Raw genomic sequence first — 20,840 nt, forward strand, 5'->3', positions numbered from 1 at the left:
ATTTCCCAGAACCCTTTGCGTGAAGCTGATCGTAGGTGTCGTCAGCTAGGCACTGGTAGCGTGGGTTTGTATTGTCAAACTGGATACTACGTCTACTGTTTCTTCTCTCTAAACAATATAATAATTATCTTAATTGCTCATAATTTGGGTCGAAATGACGGTAGGTAGTATGCTCTATTTATCTGCTGTTTAAAACGGTTAATGCTGGCTTGTAAGAAGTGGTTTCGTTAACTTACTATAGCAAGTAGCTAAGTTAGCTAACATAAGCTAGCTAGTTGTCGAGTCAACTGTCTGAGTTTGACCAGAGATTACAACTGTTTTCTTTTTGAACACATGTGTTGAACAGTTTTTTATTATCAGTTTTTTATTCTAACATATTATATTTTATTCTCGGGTACTTAAGAGTTTCCTTAAAGTGTATATTTGTTATCAAAAAAATGTTTATTCAGTTGAATTGCAGCTATTACTGTACTGCACTTTCTCCAATGATCTATAATCTTGCACTTCATTGTGTTGCAGGAGCGGAAGGGAACAGCAAAGTTGGACTTCTTGAGAAAGATTGAGATAGAGATCCAGGAGAAATGGGAGAAGGAGAAGGCATTTGAACAAGATGCACCGACAACAGTTGGGGAAAGCACAAAGTGAGTGTCTGTTATCATGAGGAAGGACCATATGTTCATTTCCAAGAAGTGTCGGGCACTCTCTTTTACACACTTGACCGAGGAATAGCCAGAAATGTAAGACCATCTTTTAAGAAAGCAATATTCATAGCTTGCTGTACTCAGGAATGCAGGTGTACTTCCTTCAACTGATCTATTCCTGATGCAACTAAACAAGTATTATAATAGGTACATAAAAAAATAACTAGCTATGCAAGTGTGGGTGAAGCTCTGAGATTCAGTCGTTTACATAGTTAACATACCAAGGGTGAGCCTTTGAAACTAATAGTTGACCTGTGTTATTTCCCAATTTACAGCACTTTGCTCATAAAAAGATACCAGATTTGAAATCCTTTACATATATTGATGAAACTCTTTATTTTTTTTCTTCTTCCAGCAAAAACAAGTTCTTCGTCACCTTCCCCTACCCTTACATGAATGGCCGATTGCACCTCGGTCACACGTTCAGCTTGTCAAAGTGTGAGGTAAGTTTTCATACAAAAGCAACTGGGATTAACGTCTTCAGTCTGCACCTATTTGATGATTATGATCACTGCTGTACTTTCTTCTCGTAGTTTGCTGTTGGCTACCAGTCCATGAAAGGGAAGAAATGCCTCTTCCCGTTTGCGCTGCACTGCACAGGAATGCCAATCAAAGTTAGTGTTGTTGTTTTCTTTTCAGTGTAGTTGCAAAGACACATAGAGCTGATATTCTACTTTTTTTTTTTTCAACAATTAGTACTGCATCTTCAACCCCCTCACAAACACTGCCTTTTCCTTCTTTCTGGTATTGATACATTCATATTGTTTCCACCAGGCCTGTGCAGACAAGCTGAAGAGAGAGATGGAGCTTTATGGAAACCCTCCGCAGTTTCCAGATGAGGATGAGGAGGAGAAGGAGAAGGAGAAGCCAGATATATCTGATGAAATCATCATCAAGGACAAAGCAAAGGGCAAGAAGGTCAGGATCCGAGGGACCTGACTGATGCCAAGTTCCACATAGGGACTGAAAGAAACACAGTTGATGTTTTTGCCTCTAACAGCTATGGCTCATTTCTCCAAGTGTTTTTTTCTTCTTTTGGTTCAGCATTCACAAAGGGTGTGTCAATTTGCAATATCTTTCATCTCTTATTTATTTTTTTATATTTTATTCCTCTGTTAGAGTAAAGCAGTGGCCAAATCCGGAACGGCCGCTTTCCAGTGGGACATTATGAGGTCTCTGGGCCTCAAGGACCAGGACATATCCCAGTTTGCCCATGCTGAACACTGGCTGGAATACTTTCCTCCGATGGCTGTTAAAGATCTCAAACTGATGGGAGTCAAGGTGACTAATTGTAACTCTAGCAAACATCTGAGTTTGTTTTGTTTCTGTACCTGCGACTCCTCAATATGCTTTGATTCTACACTATCTTTACATAATTGTGTACAATTTACTGTCATTGGGCTAAATGATCTAAGCATATGTGTTAAGAGGTATACACTAAAGTGAGTCCTCTTTTTGTTTGATACCTAGAGTTCACCAGAATGAATCGACCCTGAGGATAATCACATTATTCATTGAGTCGATTGTGCCTAAATCCTGGTCTCATGTCATCACTTCACAGGTGGACTGGAGGCGTTCATTCATCACCACCGATGTGAACCCGTTTTATGACTCCTTTGTCCGGTGGCAGTTCATCACACTAAAGGAGAGAAAAAAGATTGCGTTTGGCAAAAGGTGAGGTGGTTTAGGAGTTACCATGTGACTGTTTAACTTGCTCTGTAGCACTATCTTGGTGGTAATAAAGAGATAAGTAAGGAAAGTGGGAAGTGCACTACATTATGTGGTGTGAAAATGTCGGACACTTTGTCTTTGTTGCTTTCAGGATCAGTTGAACTGTTTTGCCTAAAACGAAGTCCTGTACCAATGTCATTTCTTTCCATGTGGGAAAAGCAAAGGGAATCAGTAATATATTGTGACTGTCCCCGACTCCTCTGCAGATATACCATCTTCTCCCCCAAGGATGGGCAGCCATGCATGGACCATGACAGGCAGACAGGAGAGGTACACTTACCTGGCTCAATGAAATAATGTATCGGTTGTGAAAGACCAAGACTGTGATATGATTATATATGATCAATTGGGAATCCTACAGCAAACATTAAAAGGAACTGTGTTCTCACAATTTTGCCAATTTTTATATTATCGATCTTTAATGTACTGTAAATTTACCACACTACCTTACACCTCACATCCAAAACATTTGACCGTGGGCTCAATAGGTGCTTTTATTTGACTCACCATTTTTGCCTCTTTACTGCAGTTTACTGGGGATGTAGAAAGTTCCACGGATTTAATTTTGCAAATGTTTGTCTTACTGATGATGGCACAAAAAGGAAAAAAACAAATCCTTTAGAAATGGTCTTTCTGTATTTTGTTCTTTGTTCTTTGTCTTTGAACTACCATTGTTCTCCACCTGCAGGGAGTTGGACCTCAGGAGTACACTCTCATCAAGATGAAAATAGTTGAACCCTACACGGCAAAATTCAAGTCCAAAGTCTTTTATAGCAGGTAACAAAGAACAATCACGGACTTTTAACAGACGTTCTTCGTGCACTTCACTATAATCCTCATTTTGATACACACGGTACGACCGACTCGTAATGTGAGGCTGAAGTAAAGCGCTAATGCTCTCCTCACAGCGCCATGAAAGGCAAAAACATCTACCTGGTTGCTGCCACTCTGAGACCAGAGACCATGTTCGGTCAGACCAACTGCTGGGTCAGGCCCGACATGAAGTATGTGGCCTTTGAGACGACCAGCGGGGACATCTTCATCTGCACCAGCAGGTCTGCCAGGAACATGTCTTACCAGGGCTTCACCAAAGAGAATGGAGTGGTGCCCGTGGTCATGGAAATACTGGGACAGGTACTACCTTCAGCTGCAAATACATTCTACTTCATATCGAGCACACGGTTTCATGGCCATGCCGCAAACAACTTGCAAAATTGATTCCTTTTGAATTACTCATGCTCTACCTTTTCCTTTGACCTGGGAAGAAGCAAGGCACACTTGCAACATACAGTGGAAATCAAACCAGGCTCTGCATCATCTTTTCTCTTTCTAGGATGTCCTTGGCTGTGCCCTGAGTGCTCCTCTGACCTCCTATAAGATCATCTACGCTCTGCCCATGCTCACCATCAAGGAGGACAAAGGTAGGAGTCAAGAAGTTAGGGGAAAATAGCAGGCAGACATTTTCCACAGTGGTTAAAGTGGCTTCGTTGTTGAAAGGTTTCTTTGCCAGCAGTCAGAATACCCTCGGGTGGAGGCACTTTACTTTCTGTTTCTGTTTTTATGTGCCAAGTTGAATGAGTTGATTTGAGTGAAATGTATCCGACAGTTGGTGAATAGTTCAACAGCTGCTTTAAATGTGTATTTATATATATGTCTGTGTTTTAAATAAAGATAATTTATTTACCTTCTGCAGACAATCTGCACGGAGCTTTATCCCTTATCCTTCCTTGTCTTCGATATAATTGGAGGAGCTTTTTAGAAAATTCTCAAAATAGCCGGCCAAGGTCACCGTAGGATGTATTACTGTAGGTGTTGTGCTGTGATGTCAAAGCATGGCTGCTTTTTTTGACCTGAGGGAGAACATTTGTAAACATATTAAATCAATCTAATTGCACCCAGAGGCCTCTGTCAGTACTATCTGTTTTTCTGCTCTGGTGCTCGAGGGCTGTCGTTTGTCTGAGTGTCTTCATGTGTCCTGGCGTTTGTTTTGTAAAATAGCCTTAATTGGAATTTCTGAATAAGTGCCCAGTGTGTGTGTGATGGTTTTAAGGGTTATGGAGAGCAATGGGAGAGGCCGGTGACATTTTTCCGTTTTCAGATCAGGTTTATCTGTTCTGCCCCTCTTCACAGTGAGTTAGTTGCTCCAGTATAGCTGCTCGGCAATAGAGGTGAATATTCATAATGTCAATGAGACGTGTACTACCTGGCATGCATAAATGCATTTTATGTATTGGCCTTTTTTTTTGCCTTGTCAACGTTTATTCTCAGGTACGGGGATAGTTACCAGTGTGCCTTCTGATGCTCCTGATGACATCGCTGCTCTCAGAGACCTCAAGAAAAAACAGGTGAGGAAATATCTACTATGCTGCCAATCAGGAGGCCTTTATACCTCAGGTGCAGTCTGATGCAGAGAAACACAAAAGACAGAGCACAGCTAAAACTTAAAGTGCAATTTGGAAACACCGATTTTGAAATGTTTAAACAGATTGTGCTATTTACTTAAGTTTAGGTGGACTAAATCCCTAATTCTTAAAGAAGAAACTCACAGATGCATCCATTGTTTAAGCATGCACTACCTTTTGCATTTGATTAAGGTTGCTCTTGATGTTTGCATTTCCAACAGGCTCTGCGGGAGAAGTATGGAATCGAGGACAAGATGGTGTTGCCTTTTGAGCCGGTGAGCTGATCTCTTTGATCGTTGCATTGAACAAATTCAGTCCAAGATGGTTGATGGAGCCTTAATGTGTGTGTTTTATATATGTGTGTGTGCACACATGTCAGATCCCCATCATAGACATCCCAGGCTATGGCAACCTATCGGCTCCTTTGGTGTGTGATGAGCTGAAGATCCAGAGCCAGAATGATAAGGAGAAGCTGGCCGAGGCCAAGGAGAAAGTCTACCTGAAGGGATTCTATGAAGGGGTGAGTCCACTTAGTGGGTAATAAGTTCAAAATACACCCATAGGTCAGCAAAATGAATCCCCCCCCCCCCATTAGATTTAACGAGGTTTGAAGCTTGTATGATTTATCTCCAAAACACAAAACGAGTGATTCACAACTTAAGGGTAGACTAAATTATTAATTGACTGGCTATCAGCTACGTCTTGCCCTCAGAGAGTTTGGTTCTGTCTACTGTGAAAAACTCTGCATAACCGCAAGCTGAATTTGTAGATAACACACACACACACACACACACACACACACACACACACACACACACACACACACACACACACACACACACACACGCACACACGCACACACACAGATACGGGCAAATATTTTTTGCGAAACCCAATTTTTTCCTGTCACAATATCAAAACATTAGTCAAGTCAAACCTTCACTGTCAGCTGATTGTGCATTTGAACGGAATAAGAATTTAAATGTAGACACTGCAGGGGGCCACTCGGCAGCACAGCTCGTATATATATATATATACAGTATACACCGAGTATGTGTCATCGCACCGAGCAGTTTATGATAATGTGTGATTGTTAAGTGCACTGCAGAGACATGACCCACTTCTTGTGGACTGAACTGTCAAAACTGTGAAAGAATTGCATCACTGTGGATGAAACGTTTGTGACTGATTTCCCGTCTTAGATCATGCTGGTTGATGGCTACAAGGGGCAGAAGGTCCAGGATGTCAAAAAACCCATCCAGAAGATGATGGTAGAGAGGGTAAGACACTTTGTTTATTATGCAAAAATAAATCAAAATACAGTACATTGAAATAACAGCTTTAGATTCTGACTTATTCCTGAATTATGTTTGGTGCGCTGTGATCTTAGAGTTCATTGAATGTCATGTATGGTAGAGGTTTGATCTTTATTTACCCGTCATGATGTTGGCTCTGCACCACTTTCTCACAGGGCGAGGCCATGATCTACATGGAGCCAGAAAAACAGGTCATGTCGCGCTCAGCTGATGTGTGTGTGGTGGCTCTCTGTGATCAGTGGTGAGTGCCAGAGGAATTCTGAACACAAAAATCTTCATACTTTAAATCTTTACCTGCGTTCATTTGTAATCATTAGCGTGGATCTGAAGCTGCATGGTAGTGTGATAGAACTAGGGGAATAATTTTCAAGCGTAGAAAGTCTCATGCCATTTGGGCTTTCTTTGTTTAGCAGCATGCTAATGTGTCTTCCAGGTATTTGGACTATGGGGATGCAGAGTGGAAGCAGAAGGCTCATGAAGCCCTCAAATCTTTGGAGACGTAAGACACTCTGACGTACCGAATTCCCTTCCCTGTCTTATTTTGCTCTGTGCAGTGTTTGTCCATGCTTGTGAGGGGCTCCTGTGAAGGTCTCGACAATCTAGTATGGAGTGTACAAAACAAATGAAAACAAATCTAGTCGTGCAAAAGTCTAAAAACATAGACCTGCTGTGGTTTCATGCTCTATTTTACACTACGCAGATTTTGTGAAGAGACCAGGAGAAACTTTGAGGCAACTCTGGCCTGGCTACAGGAGCATGCCTGCTCTCGTACCTATGGACTCGGTGAGCGTTCATCTCTTGGCTTTTTGTGTGTGAATGATTGGGTCATGACTGCAGCCACTGCTAATATAAGTGACATATACAACTCTGTTGCTGCATATTTAAAATGTAGTTTAGTTTCTTGTATTGTACCACCCAGCCAAAGATGAACAGGACTTTATTTAAGTAGTGCATGACTGATGTTTTTGGTCTATAGATGGAGACAGAGGACTGATGATAAAGCTCCTAGCAACAGTCTGCCTCTCTGTTCATGCAGGAATAGATGCAGACTGGGGGCCAGCTGGCACACAGGGCAGTAGTCTCGGCCTGTTGTAGACTCCTACTGTAGAAATCTCCCCACACATTTTCAGATTATGAAGCATAACGTTTCACCAACCAGACAGACTGGTATGCTACATGACGTTACTACATGGTGCAGGTTGTGCTGATTTCTTTTAGGGCTGCAACTAACAATAATTTTCTCTCTCAATTAATCTGAAGAATTAGTTGTTTGGTCTAAATAATGTCAGAAAATTATGAAAAATGTCAATCAGTGTTTCCCAAAGCCTAAAATGAAGTCCTCAAATGTCTTGCTTTGTCCACAACTCAAAGATATTCAGTTCACTGTCATTGAGGAGTGAAGCAACCAGAAAATATTCACATTTAAGAGGCTGGATCAGAGAATTTAGAAAATGACTCAAACCGGTTTAATTGATGAGCAAAAATAGTGATTTGCAGTTTTTATTTCTTTTAGTTCTGTCTCACTCACTCAAACACACTTAAATTCCAATAAACGTAGCTCATACACTGGAAGCTCAAAAGTAAAGATGCAAGTTTGTGTTTTCATAAAGTGAATGTGTGCAAGTGTAGGTGCGTTTATTTTCTATTTGATTATATTCAGATTTTATATTTAATGTTGTTCAGGTCTCTTAATAATGTTGCTCCTGCTTGCAAAAATGAAACTACTGCTCAAGCTTGCAGTAGTTTTCTGTTTTTAACCATCGAAAGCTGGTGAAAGATCTCAATAGGAGCTGACAGGAATAACTAAAACATGAGCTCAGTGCGTTTAAGGCTGGCTGAGTAATGAGCCCCCCCACACAAACGCACACACACCCTCCACACACTCCTTAAAGTAACAAAAAATGTAATTTGAGGAAAAGCTGCAAATCAGCGAGTGAGGAATTGTTGCTGCTATCTGTCAAAGCAGCAGGTTGAGTGTAGTTGAGTTTATTTGACAATAAAAGGTTTACTTCTCTGCTTGTTTGCCAAGAATGACACAGTGACGCCTTCGTGACTTGTATTCCGTTCTGTTGGTGTTTTTCTTGGCACCAGAGTTTAACCAGCTTGACGAGCAAATGCAACAAGAGATTGTGTCAGCTCAGAGGAGACAATTGTCCTTCTTAATCATGTCTCTCTTTTTGCTTTCTCTTCCGTGTCTGTGTGCATGTGTGTCTTTCTCTCTGTGTGTGTGTGTGTGTGTGTGTGTGTGTGTGTGTGTGTGTGTGTGTGTGTGTGTGTGTGTGTGTGTGTGTGTGTGTGTGTGTGTGTGTGTGTGTGTGTGTGTGTGTGTGTGTGTGTGTGTGTGTGTGTGTGTGTGTGTGTGTGTGTGTACCTCCTGGTTACCATAGGAACGCGGCTGCCTTGGGACGAGCAGTGGCTGATTGAGTCACTATCAGACTCCACCATCTACATGGCTTACTACACCATAGCGCACCTCCTCCAGGGAGGTGTGCTCAATGGACAGGGAGCCTCACCACTGGGCATCAAGTACGGACACGACACACACACACAACACACGCACTAGATTAAACAAGGATTAAGCCCGAACTGATTCACTCTCCTCTCCTTCCCTCGTCCTTCTCTTTCTGCCTCCAAACAACCACAGAGATGGGTCGGCTGAGGGAGAAAAGTCTCCAATTTAATAACTAAACGTAATATTTCCAAATGAAAGGCGTTGCTTTGCAGACAAGGTCGATGTGTTGCTTGGTATTCATCCGTAAACTGACATGAATAGAAAAAAATGTCCACTCAATGACAAATGCTGCATTTCAGAAACGGTTTAGAAAAATCTATTCATAGCTCGATTTAAGTATTCTCAAAACTGAGGTAAAATGGCAACGCTGTCAAATGCTACATTTAATTACTTCTCTTGCTTCAGCCCAATGCATCCCTCTTTTTTTACCTATGACCGTTTTGTCTCTTATTTATTTATTTAATTTTTTGCTCCACAGGCCGGAGCAGATGACCAGAGAGGTGTGGGACTTCATATTCTTCAAGAAGTCTCCTTTCCCAAAGACGGACATCCCTAAAGAGCGTCTCCAGAGGCTCAGGAGGGAGTTTGAGTACTGGTACCCCGTGGACGTCCGTGTGTCCGGCAAAGACCTGGTGCCCAACCACCTGTCCTACTACCTGTACAACCACGTGGCCATGTGGCCCAAAGACAGGCGAGTCTGCCCGCTCGATCGACGGATGGATGAAGCAGTTTTACAACATATCCAAGCCACTATTATTTGATGTAATCAAAATGATTTATTGCGTTATGCATTTAATTGACTAATATTGATTTTGCATACGTTTGTTGTATAGAGAAGCGTATCGATGAAGGATAAAAGCACCTTATTGATATCATGATCATGATTTTAACTTTAATGTGCATTTATTCAGTGTTGGAAAGGGTCTCAGAAAAAAGGTCTTACAAAGTATTACATTTGATTTTAAGAAGTGGGCGTTGGATTAGGGTGAACTTGATTATATTGAGGGTGACGATGACACGAATGAGAACATTCTCTCTCTCGTCCACAGTGGAAAGTGGCCACAAGCTGTGCGAGCCAACGGACATCTGCTCCTCAACTCTGAAAAGGTGTGTCAAATATGAAAGGTTAGCAATATGAATCTGTATAGTTTAATATGAATCTCTTAATTAGATATTAAGATTATAATCTCAGGAGAAATAATGTGGTATTTTGTCTGGGGTATTGATACATTGAATAACAATATTAATATTATATTTAGCTGTAAATCTTTGTATTCAAACACCTCTCTTCCTATGTGCTGGTAATTAACTAGTGTTTGATGCTGTTAAGATTTTAAATTACTGTTGATTTGCACCTTTTTTTTTTTCTTTCTTTGTTAATTTAAACACCAACAGTCTGTGACGTGATGGTTTATTCCACTAAGCGTTGTAATGAACTTGTGTGGGTGGGCATGCTTGAAAGACTCTGGCTGCTAACATCTGTTTTCTATTCGCCAGATGTCCAAATCAACTGGAAACTTCCTCACTCTCTGTCAAGCCATTGACAAGTTCTCAGCGGATGGTACACTTACTTTATTCTTGAGTGATCTCCCTCCTGTGTTCTGTTTCTGATCGTTGACTCTCTCGTGTCATGTTTCACTGAAACGTGGGAGACAAAGCACATCAGGTGTCTCGAGCAGATTACAAAGTGTTTTCGCAGTGCATGGACCGTTACTCTTGGTTATAATATAAGCATCTATTATCCTGTTCTGAAGATAATTAGAAAACGCCCAATCTCCATAAGATAGTTGAGGTGTTATCGGGTGCTATGAGCTATTGTAGTCATCAGACCCCTTTTTATTGCACTTTAAGTAATGAGTTTCTGTAATAATGTATAATGAATGCAGTGCTCGTTTGGCATTTGGTGTTGCTAGTTGCAGCTTGCTCATACAAACAACTTCACACTCGACATTGTGCTTCTTTGTCTCGAGCAAAACACCTGCTCGCGTCGGCTTCACTACGGCAAGAATAAACCTCACGGTCAGAAACATCGTTAAAAAACACTCTCAGAGTTCACGGGGAAAAAATATCCACTATTCTAACTCATTGTACCCTGAAATCACTTACAAAGGCCACCAAAGTACGTCAGAAATATGCAGTTCATCTGAATACTACTACCGTGTACTTCTACTTCAGAGGAAAACATTGTCGTGAAATACGCTCATTACCGAAAAGGCGTTTTATAGTCACTTGCTTTGACGTGTCCTCTGTGGTTATGAAGTGGAGCATTTAATTAGTGGAGGTGATGTAGATCAGATGAGCTGTTCTCCAGAGGTATGTGAAGGACAGACAGACGGAGATTACTTGCTTTGTGAGTTGGATGGATGCTTACGTCGAGGTGTAACGGTAAGGCGGTTCATATTCAACATTATCTCCCCATCAAAAGCAAGTTATTGAGGTCCAGCAGCTTTATATATTATTTCAATAGAAATGTTCCAATCAATCGAGACTCATGATGTATTTGCATGATCGTCGATTCTAGAAAGTCGGTACCTTCTGATGCTCTCTCCACAGGGCAGGATACAGAGGAGAAAAATATAGAATCAAATATTTATAGCAACTTGAGAGGACGACATGATTTTGTGAGACTTGATGCTCAGTGAAAATGTATTTTAAAACAAAACCCCTATGTTTGGGAGGGGGGGGGTCTCGTGAGGCATGATTTATGATAATCCATCTCGGAGAATTTGAGTCTAGTGTTGTTCATCTCCATAGTTTGACTTGGTTTTAGTTGTTTTCATCTATAGCTGGTAGAGACTTTGATTAACCCCACTGTCCCTCCTGCCCTCAGTATACCTCAGGATTACTGGATTCATCCTTTTTTGTTTTTTTTGTTATTTCTACTCTGCGTGTTTCTCATGTTGTGAACGAGCTGAATAATTGAGTGATGCGTCTGTTGTGTCTCTAGAAGCCACTTTGCTGTGGAAGTAAAAGAAACGACATAGACTGACAGCAGATAGATGCATTAAGTTGACTTCCTGTCTAAGAGCTTGGAGTGATGTATGCTGGGTATTTGAAGTTTTCTCAGACTGTGGACTTTTCCGCAAATCCTCTGAACTCAAAGTATTTTGCAGAAGAGAAAAGAAGTGCTATGTTTAGTGTTTTAATGTGTACGATTTAACGGGACCTATACAGTTAAATATTGAAAATTACAAAGGCATTGACGAGAATGGCATTGGCCATGTTAGGTTTTTGCTCTGGTGTGAAGATGATTCACAGTTCATTTCTCAGTTATTTTGCACCTGCTCTGTCTTCCTGCTGCTTTAACACACCTGTGCGTTTCCTCCGTCAGGTATGCGTCTGGCTCTAGCCGACGCCGGGGACACGGTGGAGGACGCCAACTTCGTGGAGACCATGGCCGACGCTGGCATCCTGCGCCTCTACACCTGGGTGGAGTGGGTGAAGGAGATGATCGCCAACCAGAACAACCTGAGGACGGGACCCGCAGACACTTTCAACGATCGGGTCTTTGACAGGTAGATGCAAGTGTTCATTGACACGGCGGGGTATTACAGGTACCAAGATATACTGCAGAGCTCTCATGAATAATTGAGGATTGATGGCCTTGAAATAATGATTTTCTTTTTCAATTGTTAAATCTATAAATTGTCTGAAAGTAAGAGAAAATGCCCATCTTTAGACCCAGACACAGAAGTTTGAAATTGTTATTACAACTATCAATTAAGAGAATAATCTATTTTTTTTGTTTGATTTATAATGAACTACAAACCATTTCATCTGTAGTCTATATCCACTTTAGTGTGAAAACCAGATCCACTGTGTCACTCTCAATGAAACCAGGCGAGGCCTTCAGAGTTTGTATGGTTCCTTTTTGACTCTGTGCTCTCCAGTGCTGAATAAGTGAATGGTTTACTGGCTCCACAAACTGATTGTAAGGATTTTGTGTCCCATCTGTCTAGCGAGATGAATGCCGGCATCTTGAAGACGGAGCAGCACTATGACAGGATGATGTACAAGGAGGCCCTGAAGAGCGGCTTTTTTGAGTTCCAGGTAAAATAAAATGTCCGTTATAAAAACCGCTCTCTAATGCACGTTTTAAAGACAAGCATGCTTTTCATCCTCCAGAAGCATTTTATGATGATATCAAAAATACTGCAGTAGAGAGAACATAACATGAATTTCATCCTGACCATTTGGTGAATTCACTGGAATAATGATGGTGTCTAGGATAGTTTAGAAATAACATAATAACGTGACAAAGACCTTTTAAACTGTTTCTGTGTGCAGGCAGCCAAAGATAAGTATCGTGAGCTTGCTATCGAGGGCATGCACAAGGACCTGGTCTTCCAGTTCATAGAGATGCAAACTCTGCTGCTGGCCCCCATCTGCCCACACCTTTGTGAATATACTTGGGGCCTGCTTGGCAAGGTAAGGAAACATGGGTTCGGCCTCATAATGTGGGTTTCATGTTTTCCCAGTTGTTTGCTTTGACAGTGGGTTCAAATGTGTCTTCCATCCTCTCGTCCCATCGGTCCCTCGTTTTTATCTCCACCTTTGTACTTGCGAGTAAAACATAAATACTGTGTGAAAGAAGCAGTTATCTTCCTGTGTTCATTTACCATCATGGATACACCTGGGAGCAACAAGCTAAGATACCATACTTCATGTGCTGTAGGTCTGAAGCAGCACTTTATCCACTCGTCACTGACTCTTGTGTGAAACTACTAAGGCACACACATTCCCTCTGTTGGCGTACATGTCCACCAGCAGCCTGTCTGCACGCTCCCAACAGCACAGCAGAGAGCCGAGAATATTTTTAACACTGGATTTTATGAATATGAAAGAGTGCTGCTGCTCTTTTTTTTTTTTTTTTTTTTCGGTTGGTTGGGGGGCTTTTGTTGTTGCTAAGCGACAGTGTTTTCTCCAATCATGTGTGCAGCACCGTTAGCTAAAGAGCTAAGAGGCACTCGGTGGACACGGTGGTACACACATCGTTAACACTGTGTGTGTGTGTGTGTGTGTGTGTGTGTGTGTGTGTGTGTGTGTGTGTGTGTGTGTGTGTGTGTGTGTGTGTGTGTGTGTGTGTGTGTGTGTGTGTGTGTGTGTGTGTGTGTGTGTGTGTGTGTGTGTGTGTGTGTGTGTGTGTGTGTGTGTGTGTGTGTGTGTGTGTGCGTGCGCGCGCGCGTGCGTGCGCCTGGTTTTGTTCGCCGCCAGAAAAAAACGCTTTGTTGACATGTTGTCATCGCTCCCCTTCACTCATCAGCCTTCTTTGCCCAACAGACCAGTTCTCTGATGAAGGCATCGTGGCCTGTGGCCGGTCCAGTGGATGAGATTCTGATGCGGTCCTCCCAGTACCTGATGGAAACCGCACACGACCTCCGGCTGAGACTCAAAGCATACCTGCAGCCCCCCAAAAACAAAGTAAGAACTGTGGTCCGTGTTGTTTCACATGCTTCACTGTATTTCACTGCTGCAATGGCTCTTTAAAGTAATTCTGAAAATGAATATTGATTCCACAATTGATTGCTTTCTTCTTCTTTTTTTATAGTTATTATAAAATTCAACACTTCGTCTCAAAGTGCATTAAGTTTGGTCATTAAATGTTTTCTGCCTCAAGTGTTGTTGAACAGTTTCATGGTTGTTTGATGAGCACAATGAGGCAGAAAACAATAAAACAGCTTGAAAATATCAGGCAGCACGCCGAGAGTAGAGGTGAGATTCAATAGCAGTCAATCTTATCTGCTTACAATCTGCTTTTTTACTCTTTATCTTGTTAAATCACATACTTAATATATAAAGGAGGTATTCATTTGCATTTTCTCTGCTTGGGACTGGATTTAGTATAAAAGAGTTAGCTTGTTACTACTGACTATGGTACATTTTCCTTTGGAAGACTGCATATAGATTATGTTTTGAACATAAATGAGGTCTATTTTAATCCTGCTCTGTGTATTTTCCATTTTCTATTCCCAGGCCAGTTTCACTGACCCTGTTTTAACCAAAAATATATAGGAATCACCTTTTCAATGGTCTGTACTTTGTTTGACACATTGCATTTGTAGATTATCGGTGGTGTATATGGCAGGTCTGGGGTTATTTGTTATATTGGTCTATATGACTAAAATTGTCTTGACTATCCCTTTAAATACTCTAAGTACCTTTTACATAACTCCACTTCAACTATACCTTAAGTCTGTGTTCTGCTCACCGCAGGAAAGTTAGTCTATTGTTTAACAGTTTGGCTCTTCGATAAGTGTCTCTAGACAGCTGGGAAAAAAACAAGTATTGACAAGATTTGAAACAGCCGATATCTCAGACTTCCAGACCGCGGTTATTGATTTACTGTAAATGTTTTGTTGCCATGGAGGCAAGATGGAAGGATAATGGGGGGGAGGCTCTTTTTATAATCATAATAATATTCTTTTCATACATTTCTGTCAAGGGAGCAGATGGATTTTATTGGCAAAATGAGTCTCTTACCCTAACCTCTCCCAGGCTGGAACCATCCAAACGCACTGTTTGCGTCTGATTGAGCCCGCCCACCTCTGACAACACCACGAGAGTCCTGTACCTGACTATGGTTGCACCAGATGAATCTGAAATGCTCCTCTTTCTCTGCTGTGTTTTCTTCCCAACAGAAAGGCGACTCAAAGCCCCCAGCCAAGCCTTCCCACTGCACCATCTATGTTGCCAAGAGCTACCCTCCATGGCAGCACAGTGCCTTATCTCTGCTCGGCAAGCACTACAAGGTGACAAACTAACAAACAACATTCATACAGACATTTGCAATTTGTTACATTTGTTACATGTGAAAGCACAATGGTCCATGGCACAGTGATGCACTGAAATACTTGCCCTTGTATTTTAAATGATCACTGAAGTTATTCCATGTCGTTCACATCTCTCTGTGTCTATATGCTCCTGGCCGGCTGTATGTTTTACACAGCTGTTTTTGTTGTTGTTTTCTCTGTGTCTTTCCAGAGCGACAACGGAGCCCTTCCAGACAACAAGGTGATCGCGAGTGAGTTGGGAGCCCTGCCTGACCTGAAGAAGTACATGAAGAGAGTCATGCCTTTTGTAGCGATGATCAAGGTACATCTGGGGGAGGCAGGAGCACAGTGAAGGAGCATTTGTGTGTCTGTGTAAAGGCACACACTGTCCCTTCTCCATCATTCTAGAGAGTCTAACGTGGACAATTTATTAGTGCATATTCATCTTTTTTAAAATTGAATTTCTGTATTCTGCACATATTTGCCTTTTAGCTCCTTTTTGTGTTGTATTTTTTTTTTCTCTGCCTTATTCAAGTTGAGTTTGTTTACCACCTAAGAAACTGCTCAAGGTGGCTTATATCTTTAGTTTGGTTTTTGTGGTCCTGGTACTTTGACTGCATCATTAAATGCTGTTTTCTTTTCTTTTTATTCCTCTTTGTGTTGAGCAATGACCAAACTGTAGCCAATATTGTCTGAACAACAGTGTTGCAAAGAAATGTCTGGGAATGTCTCCGTCTATTGATTGAAAGAGTACAAAACATGCTTTTGACAGACTGTCTCTGCTTGTTATTATGCATCTTTGCTACATTCATAAACATTTGAAAATGTTTTTATTTTTTATCTGTCCTTGTCTCCACCTTTTCACATTTTGGCTGCTTTGCTTTTAGATTACATTAAATTCCTATCAAATTGCAAATTGCATCACGTCTAGTTAAGGTGTCTCTGTTGATCAAATACCAGCATTCACTAAATACATTTGGGCATGACAAGTTGGTAAATATTAGAAAAACTTTATTTTTCTTCAATAGTCTCATGATGGCAGCATTAGCATGACGATTATTAGTTATCTCCATAATGCTGGATTGTTTTTTTTAGTTTTTGTTCTATTCAGCAACGTGAACTTCCTGTTCGTTCCTCAGGAAAAGTTCACGTCCATCATTCGTGCTCGTATTGTATGATTGATTCTCACTATTTGGGTTCTGCAGGAGAACCTGGAGAAGAACGGGCCAAGGGTCTTGGATCTGGAACTGGAGTTTGATGAGCGGGTGGTTTTGATGGAAAATCTGGTCTACTTAACCAATTCTCTAGAGGTATGTTTGGGGATCATTTCTAAAGTCAGACATGACATAAAAGTGTCTGTCCAACCTGAAAACACACCTGGCAGCTCTACATTTGTGCGAGTGCAGAGTTAAAGACGGGATAAAACACTACATTTGTTAGTCAACAACTCCAAGCAGCAAAAATCAGCTCTAGCAATATATTGTTATCTCAAATGTGAGCAATAAACAGAACAAGTTCACTCGATTAAGTTCCGTTTGTCGTCACAATGTCGAGCTGTAACATGCAGTTGCAGCATTTTTGGTTTCCTCAACAATACCTCAGCTTTAAAGCTGTTTTGCTACTTTTGCAAAAGTCAGTTGAGACAATCCTGAGCTCAGTTGTCAGTCAGGAAAGCCCTTAATGCTTTTGTCTGCAAAGAGGCTTAGCCGAGTCGAAAGTAGAACCTGAGTCCCTAAGATACTTTAGTCAAACCAGCACACATTTAACCACAGAAAGAAAACAACGTCAAACTAATACCCTGAATCCATTTCCAATCTTTCCGATAGATCATAGCTAAAATAATAAGCTGCCGCAGAGAAGAAAAACTGATGGAGGAATATGCTTTATGATGTAGCACTGAAAAAGAGTGATGTATTACTTACCTCTCAAACATAACACTAGTAAGGTTCAAATCAGTTGAGCCACATTCAATCTGTTTTTTGAGAAACAAACACTGCAGTCTTGCCTTTTGGATGGCGTGTGGTTGTTTATGCTGCAGATGTGGATGGGGACGTTTCTATGGGCACTTTGTGACTTCTTTCTTTCCTGTGTTTAACTAGTTTACAACACTGTTACTCTGTGCCATCTCAAACTGGAATACCATCCCCGGTTTTGAACGTGTGAGCGACGAAGCCAGATGTTTGTCTCTCTGATCTCTGCAGGAGCCAGATTAACACCACCGCTGTTTGCCAGTTCGCATACCAAACGCACCTGTACACACACGATCCGATAGCGGATTGATCTCGGCTGATAATCCTTCTTTTTCCACATCCTCTACAGCTGGAACAGATCGACATCTTGTTTGCGTCTGAGGCTGACGACAAAGTGAAGGAGGACTGTTGCCCGGGGAAACCGTTCTGTGTTTTCAGAACAGAGGTAAATGCTTTTGGCTGTGTTGGCTGCTCTTAAAGCAGGTTGCATGCGTGCGAGTCTCTGTTAGAGGGCAGGCGTACGCTTCTTTTTCAGCCACATGTTTCTCAGATTTTGTGACCTGCATATTCGCAATATGTTCCTGTTTTTATGTGTTTATCTCTGTAGGTGCTTGATTACCTGTGTGCATCCCTTCTGCAAGAGTGTCTGTGTTTCCCAGATGAACAGAATATGTGTTTGCACACTCAAATCAACAATTAAATTGAGTGTTTGCGCATTTGTGTTTGTGCCTCTATTTCCCCAGCCTGGAGTGTGTGTGTCCCTGGTCAACCCTCAGCCGTGCAACGGGCAGTTTTCCACAAAGGTTGACATCCGCCAGGGAGACAGCGGAGACGGCATCATCCGTAGGTTAGCTAAGGTCAACAGACTCATTAAAGGTTAGTAAGATAAATGGATATACAGCACAAATTCATAAACTATGGTTAGGAACCCAAAATAGGTCTGTTTAAACAACAGATAATCTAAATAGGATGGAAACATTTAGTCTGATCTTGAGTCAAAGTTCACAAAGTTGTGCTCAGATTATTCATCTTTTTCGTGGAATAAATTACATCACGTCTTGGTGGCTCAGCTAACATATTATGTTACTGATGTCTAACAGCCTCCCGACCTTGTTTCAGTCTTTGCCATCTGCCATCCTTGTGCACAACGACTGGTGAAGGGAGTGGCTAAATGATGATCAATTAACTGTCTACTTCCATACCGTGAATCCAGTGTTCCCCCATTGTCTTAAAGCCAACTCTTCGAGCAATTTCGACAAGCCCCGGTTCTTTAGATAATGCAGTTATGACATTAAATATCCATCCACATTTGATTTTAACCATCATTCTATCCAAAACCAAGCTATGTGCTTTATGTGATGGCAATTTACCCACCCACTTCCCCTTGTGACGTTCTCTTTCACAATCATCACTTCAACGCAGTGCTTAGCTTCCCTCTCTGCTCTGATTCTCCATTTCCTCCATCACTCACTACCCTGATCAGCTTTAAACCTTCTCTGCACTCTTTCCCTGCCATCATTTCATACCTCCTATGTGTCTCACCTCCACCTCTTATTGTGTAATTCTTCCATCCCTTTCCCTCTTCCTCCATCTTTTGTCACTCTCTCACACACACACACCTCTCTGACTCTGCCTGACTCCCCTCCACCAGATCTGTCCAGAGTCAAGTTGATGAGGTACGAGGACCCTGTGCTGGGGCCTCGCCGGGTGCCCGTCCTGGGACACGAGGAACAGGGCAAACTGGCCATCTCCAACAAGTCGGTGTTCAACATCAACCTGGAGGAGAAGAGGGTCACTCTGGCCGACAACGGCCTCTCTGTGGACATCGGGAACTCTCTGGTTTATCTGGTTAATTAGTTACATTCACTCTCTCTCACACACACACACACACACAAGCATATGTCGGCACATTCAGCAGTGAATTATTTGTGAAAGGTTCAAATGCGTCATTAATTGTTGCCACAAAAAGGGTAATTTTGACTCAAACATATATCTGTGTTTTATAATTCATGTTTCTGTGGATGTGACCGTTTGTTGTGCACCTTTTTCACTGCTGAATGCGACCTCAGTGAGCATCTGAAACGAATGGGACCTCAAGAGTGTGCTTCTGTCCTCTTACAAAAACATGTGCAATAGTAGTACATCCGGATCTGGTTTTGTTCTGCACAAAACGGATGGTTCAGGGTCAACCCTGTCCCCGGAGAATCTGAGGATATTGGATCTTTGGTACTAAAACTAGGGTTCTTTAATGGTGTGAAAAAACAAGCCATTTTGAAAATATCCTGTACTTTCCCTTAAGGATTTTGTATCGGAGGACAGCACCAGGATTTGTATTCTGTTCCGTCTTTTCATCGTCTGTTTAAGTTGAATCTCGTTATTTTTCTCAATGAGTCACTCTTTCCTGTTTGATATGATGCCCAATAAATCTATAATTAAGCTCTTTGCTTTTTCTGAAGGGGACGAACAAAAATCTACCACCATGTCCTAGCCAACAACATATGTTATTACATGGTGCGACTGCTCCTGCAGCCTCCTCAATGCCTGTGTTGTTGTTTTTTCATATAGATGGTAATGTGCCTGCTGTGTTGTTTCATACATTGAAGGTGAGGCACATCATTCCCTCATGTTTCGTCATCCTTTCAGATGGCTTTCCTATTTTCGAGCAGTGGATGGTGCTTGTCTCACTTGTGCTTTCCAGAGAAATAATAAAAAACCTATGAAATATTCAGGCTGCTTGTTTATTGTTTCTCGCTACCCTCTCCATGTGGTTTCATTTTTTTCGAAGGAAATAAATAGGACGACTGTTTCCCCACAAGAATAGGGCTTGTGTGAGTCATGGCTTTGCTGAGGCCATTGGATGTTTGTCCCTTTCAGTGTAGATGGTGAGGGACCGGATCATCTTGTAATGTGAGCAGTCTTCTGATGAGGACGATGTGGAACAAGTGTAGATGTGTCGGGTTAGAGGTTGTACGAATTTGGCATAAACACACCTACTGGTGGTATTTATTGGTGACTTGGAATGGGAATTTAAAAAGGAGATAAAACAGCCAATAAATGCTCCAGTTGACTGAATAAATCAGTGTTATCAACATTTAAAGGACGTTCTACATTTAGGGAAATAAACTTGCTTTATTGAGTATTAGAGAAGGGGATTGATACTGCCCACATGTATACTCAAACTTGAAGGTATTGCCTGCAACGCATGCAGACTGGAAATAGCTAGCCCAGCTCGGGCCTGTATACTTTTTGTCTCCGCTGGTTGCCTGGCAACCAGTCCAGGCTGGAAAGCCTCTACGTTGACCTGAAGGCAACGGGGCAAAGAGCTGAAACCGTAATACCGTAAAAGCGACGCGATATAACGACGTTGCATGAAAAAGGATACCTTGTTGGAGCTCAACTTGCAAGTGAGTGAATCCAGGTCAGTCATGTTTGTGTTTT

The 20,840-nt window shown here is 41.7% G+C and overlaps 1 protein-coding gene across 3 annotated transcripts; it reads left to right on the forward strand.

The window, feature by feature from the left end:
• Nucleotides 1-24: 24 nt before the first annotated feature.
• On the forward strand, nt 25-20,128 carry lars1b (leucyl-tRNA synthetase 1b). Of its 3 annotated transcripts, XM_076102390.1 has the most exons (32): nt 25-160; nt 520-641; nt 1,057-1,144; nt 1,235-1,315; nt 1,476-1,619; nt 1,821-1,982; nt 2,263-2,375; nt 2,639-2,702; nt 3,121-3,209; nt 3,341-3,566; nt 3,766-3,853; nt 4,701-4,777; nt 5,056-5,109; nt 5,214-5,354; nt 6,037-6,114; nt 6,306-6,391; nt 6,584-6,649; nt 6,851-6,933; nt 8,538-8,676; nt 9,141-9,353; nt 9,712-9,769; nt 10,160-10,223; nt 11,994-12,177; nt 12,622-12,712; nt 12,950-13,090; nt 13,943-14,083; nt 15,301-15,411; nt 15,644-15,754; nt 16,638-16,742; nt 17,752-17,847; nt 18,146-18,278; nt 19,054-20,128. In XM_076102390.1, the coding sequence occupies exons 1-32, from the start codon at nt 155-157 to the stop codon at nt 19,257-19,259; spliced, it is 3,561 nt and encodes a 1,186-aa protein (XP_075958505.1). In that variant the 5' UTR covers nt 25-154; the 3' UTR covers nt 19,260-20,128. The 3 variants fall into 3 exon arrangements, 2 of the variants coding, with proteins under 2 accessions (XP_075958505.1, XP_075958506.1); XR_012956334.1 differs by lacking the exon at nt 19,054-20,128 and having other exon boundaries at nt 17,532-17,847; nt 18,146-18,198; XM_076102391.1 differs by lacking the exons at nt 17,752-17,847; nt 18,146-18,278; nt 19,054-20,128 and adding an exon at nt 17,259-17,525.
• The last annotated feature ends 712 nt before the right edge of the window (nt 20,129-20,840 follow it).

This window comes from Anarhichas minor, unplaced genomic scaffold, assembly GCF_050575085.1.
Source record: "Anarhichas minor isolate MPS153535 unplaced genomic scaffold, ASM5057508v1 ptg000027l, whole genome shotgun sequence".
Taxonomy (NCBI): domain Eukaryota; kingdom Metazoa; phylum Chordata; class Actinopteri; order Perciformes; family Anarhichadidae; genus Anarhichas; species Anarhichas minor.

Bases quoted from the DNA above. Each gene is read 5' to 3' on its own strand.
- lars1b (XM_076102390.1), top strand. The intron at 3,854-4,700 runs GTAGGAGTCAAG...GTTTATTCTCAG, and splicing joins CACCATCAAGGAGGACAAAG to GTACGGGGATAGTTACCAGT. The intron at 15,755-16,637 runs GTACATCTGGGG...TGGGTTCTGCAG, and splicing joins CTTTTGTAGCGATGATCAAG to GAGAACCTGGAGAAGAACGG.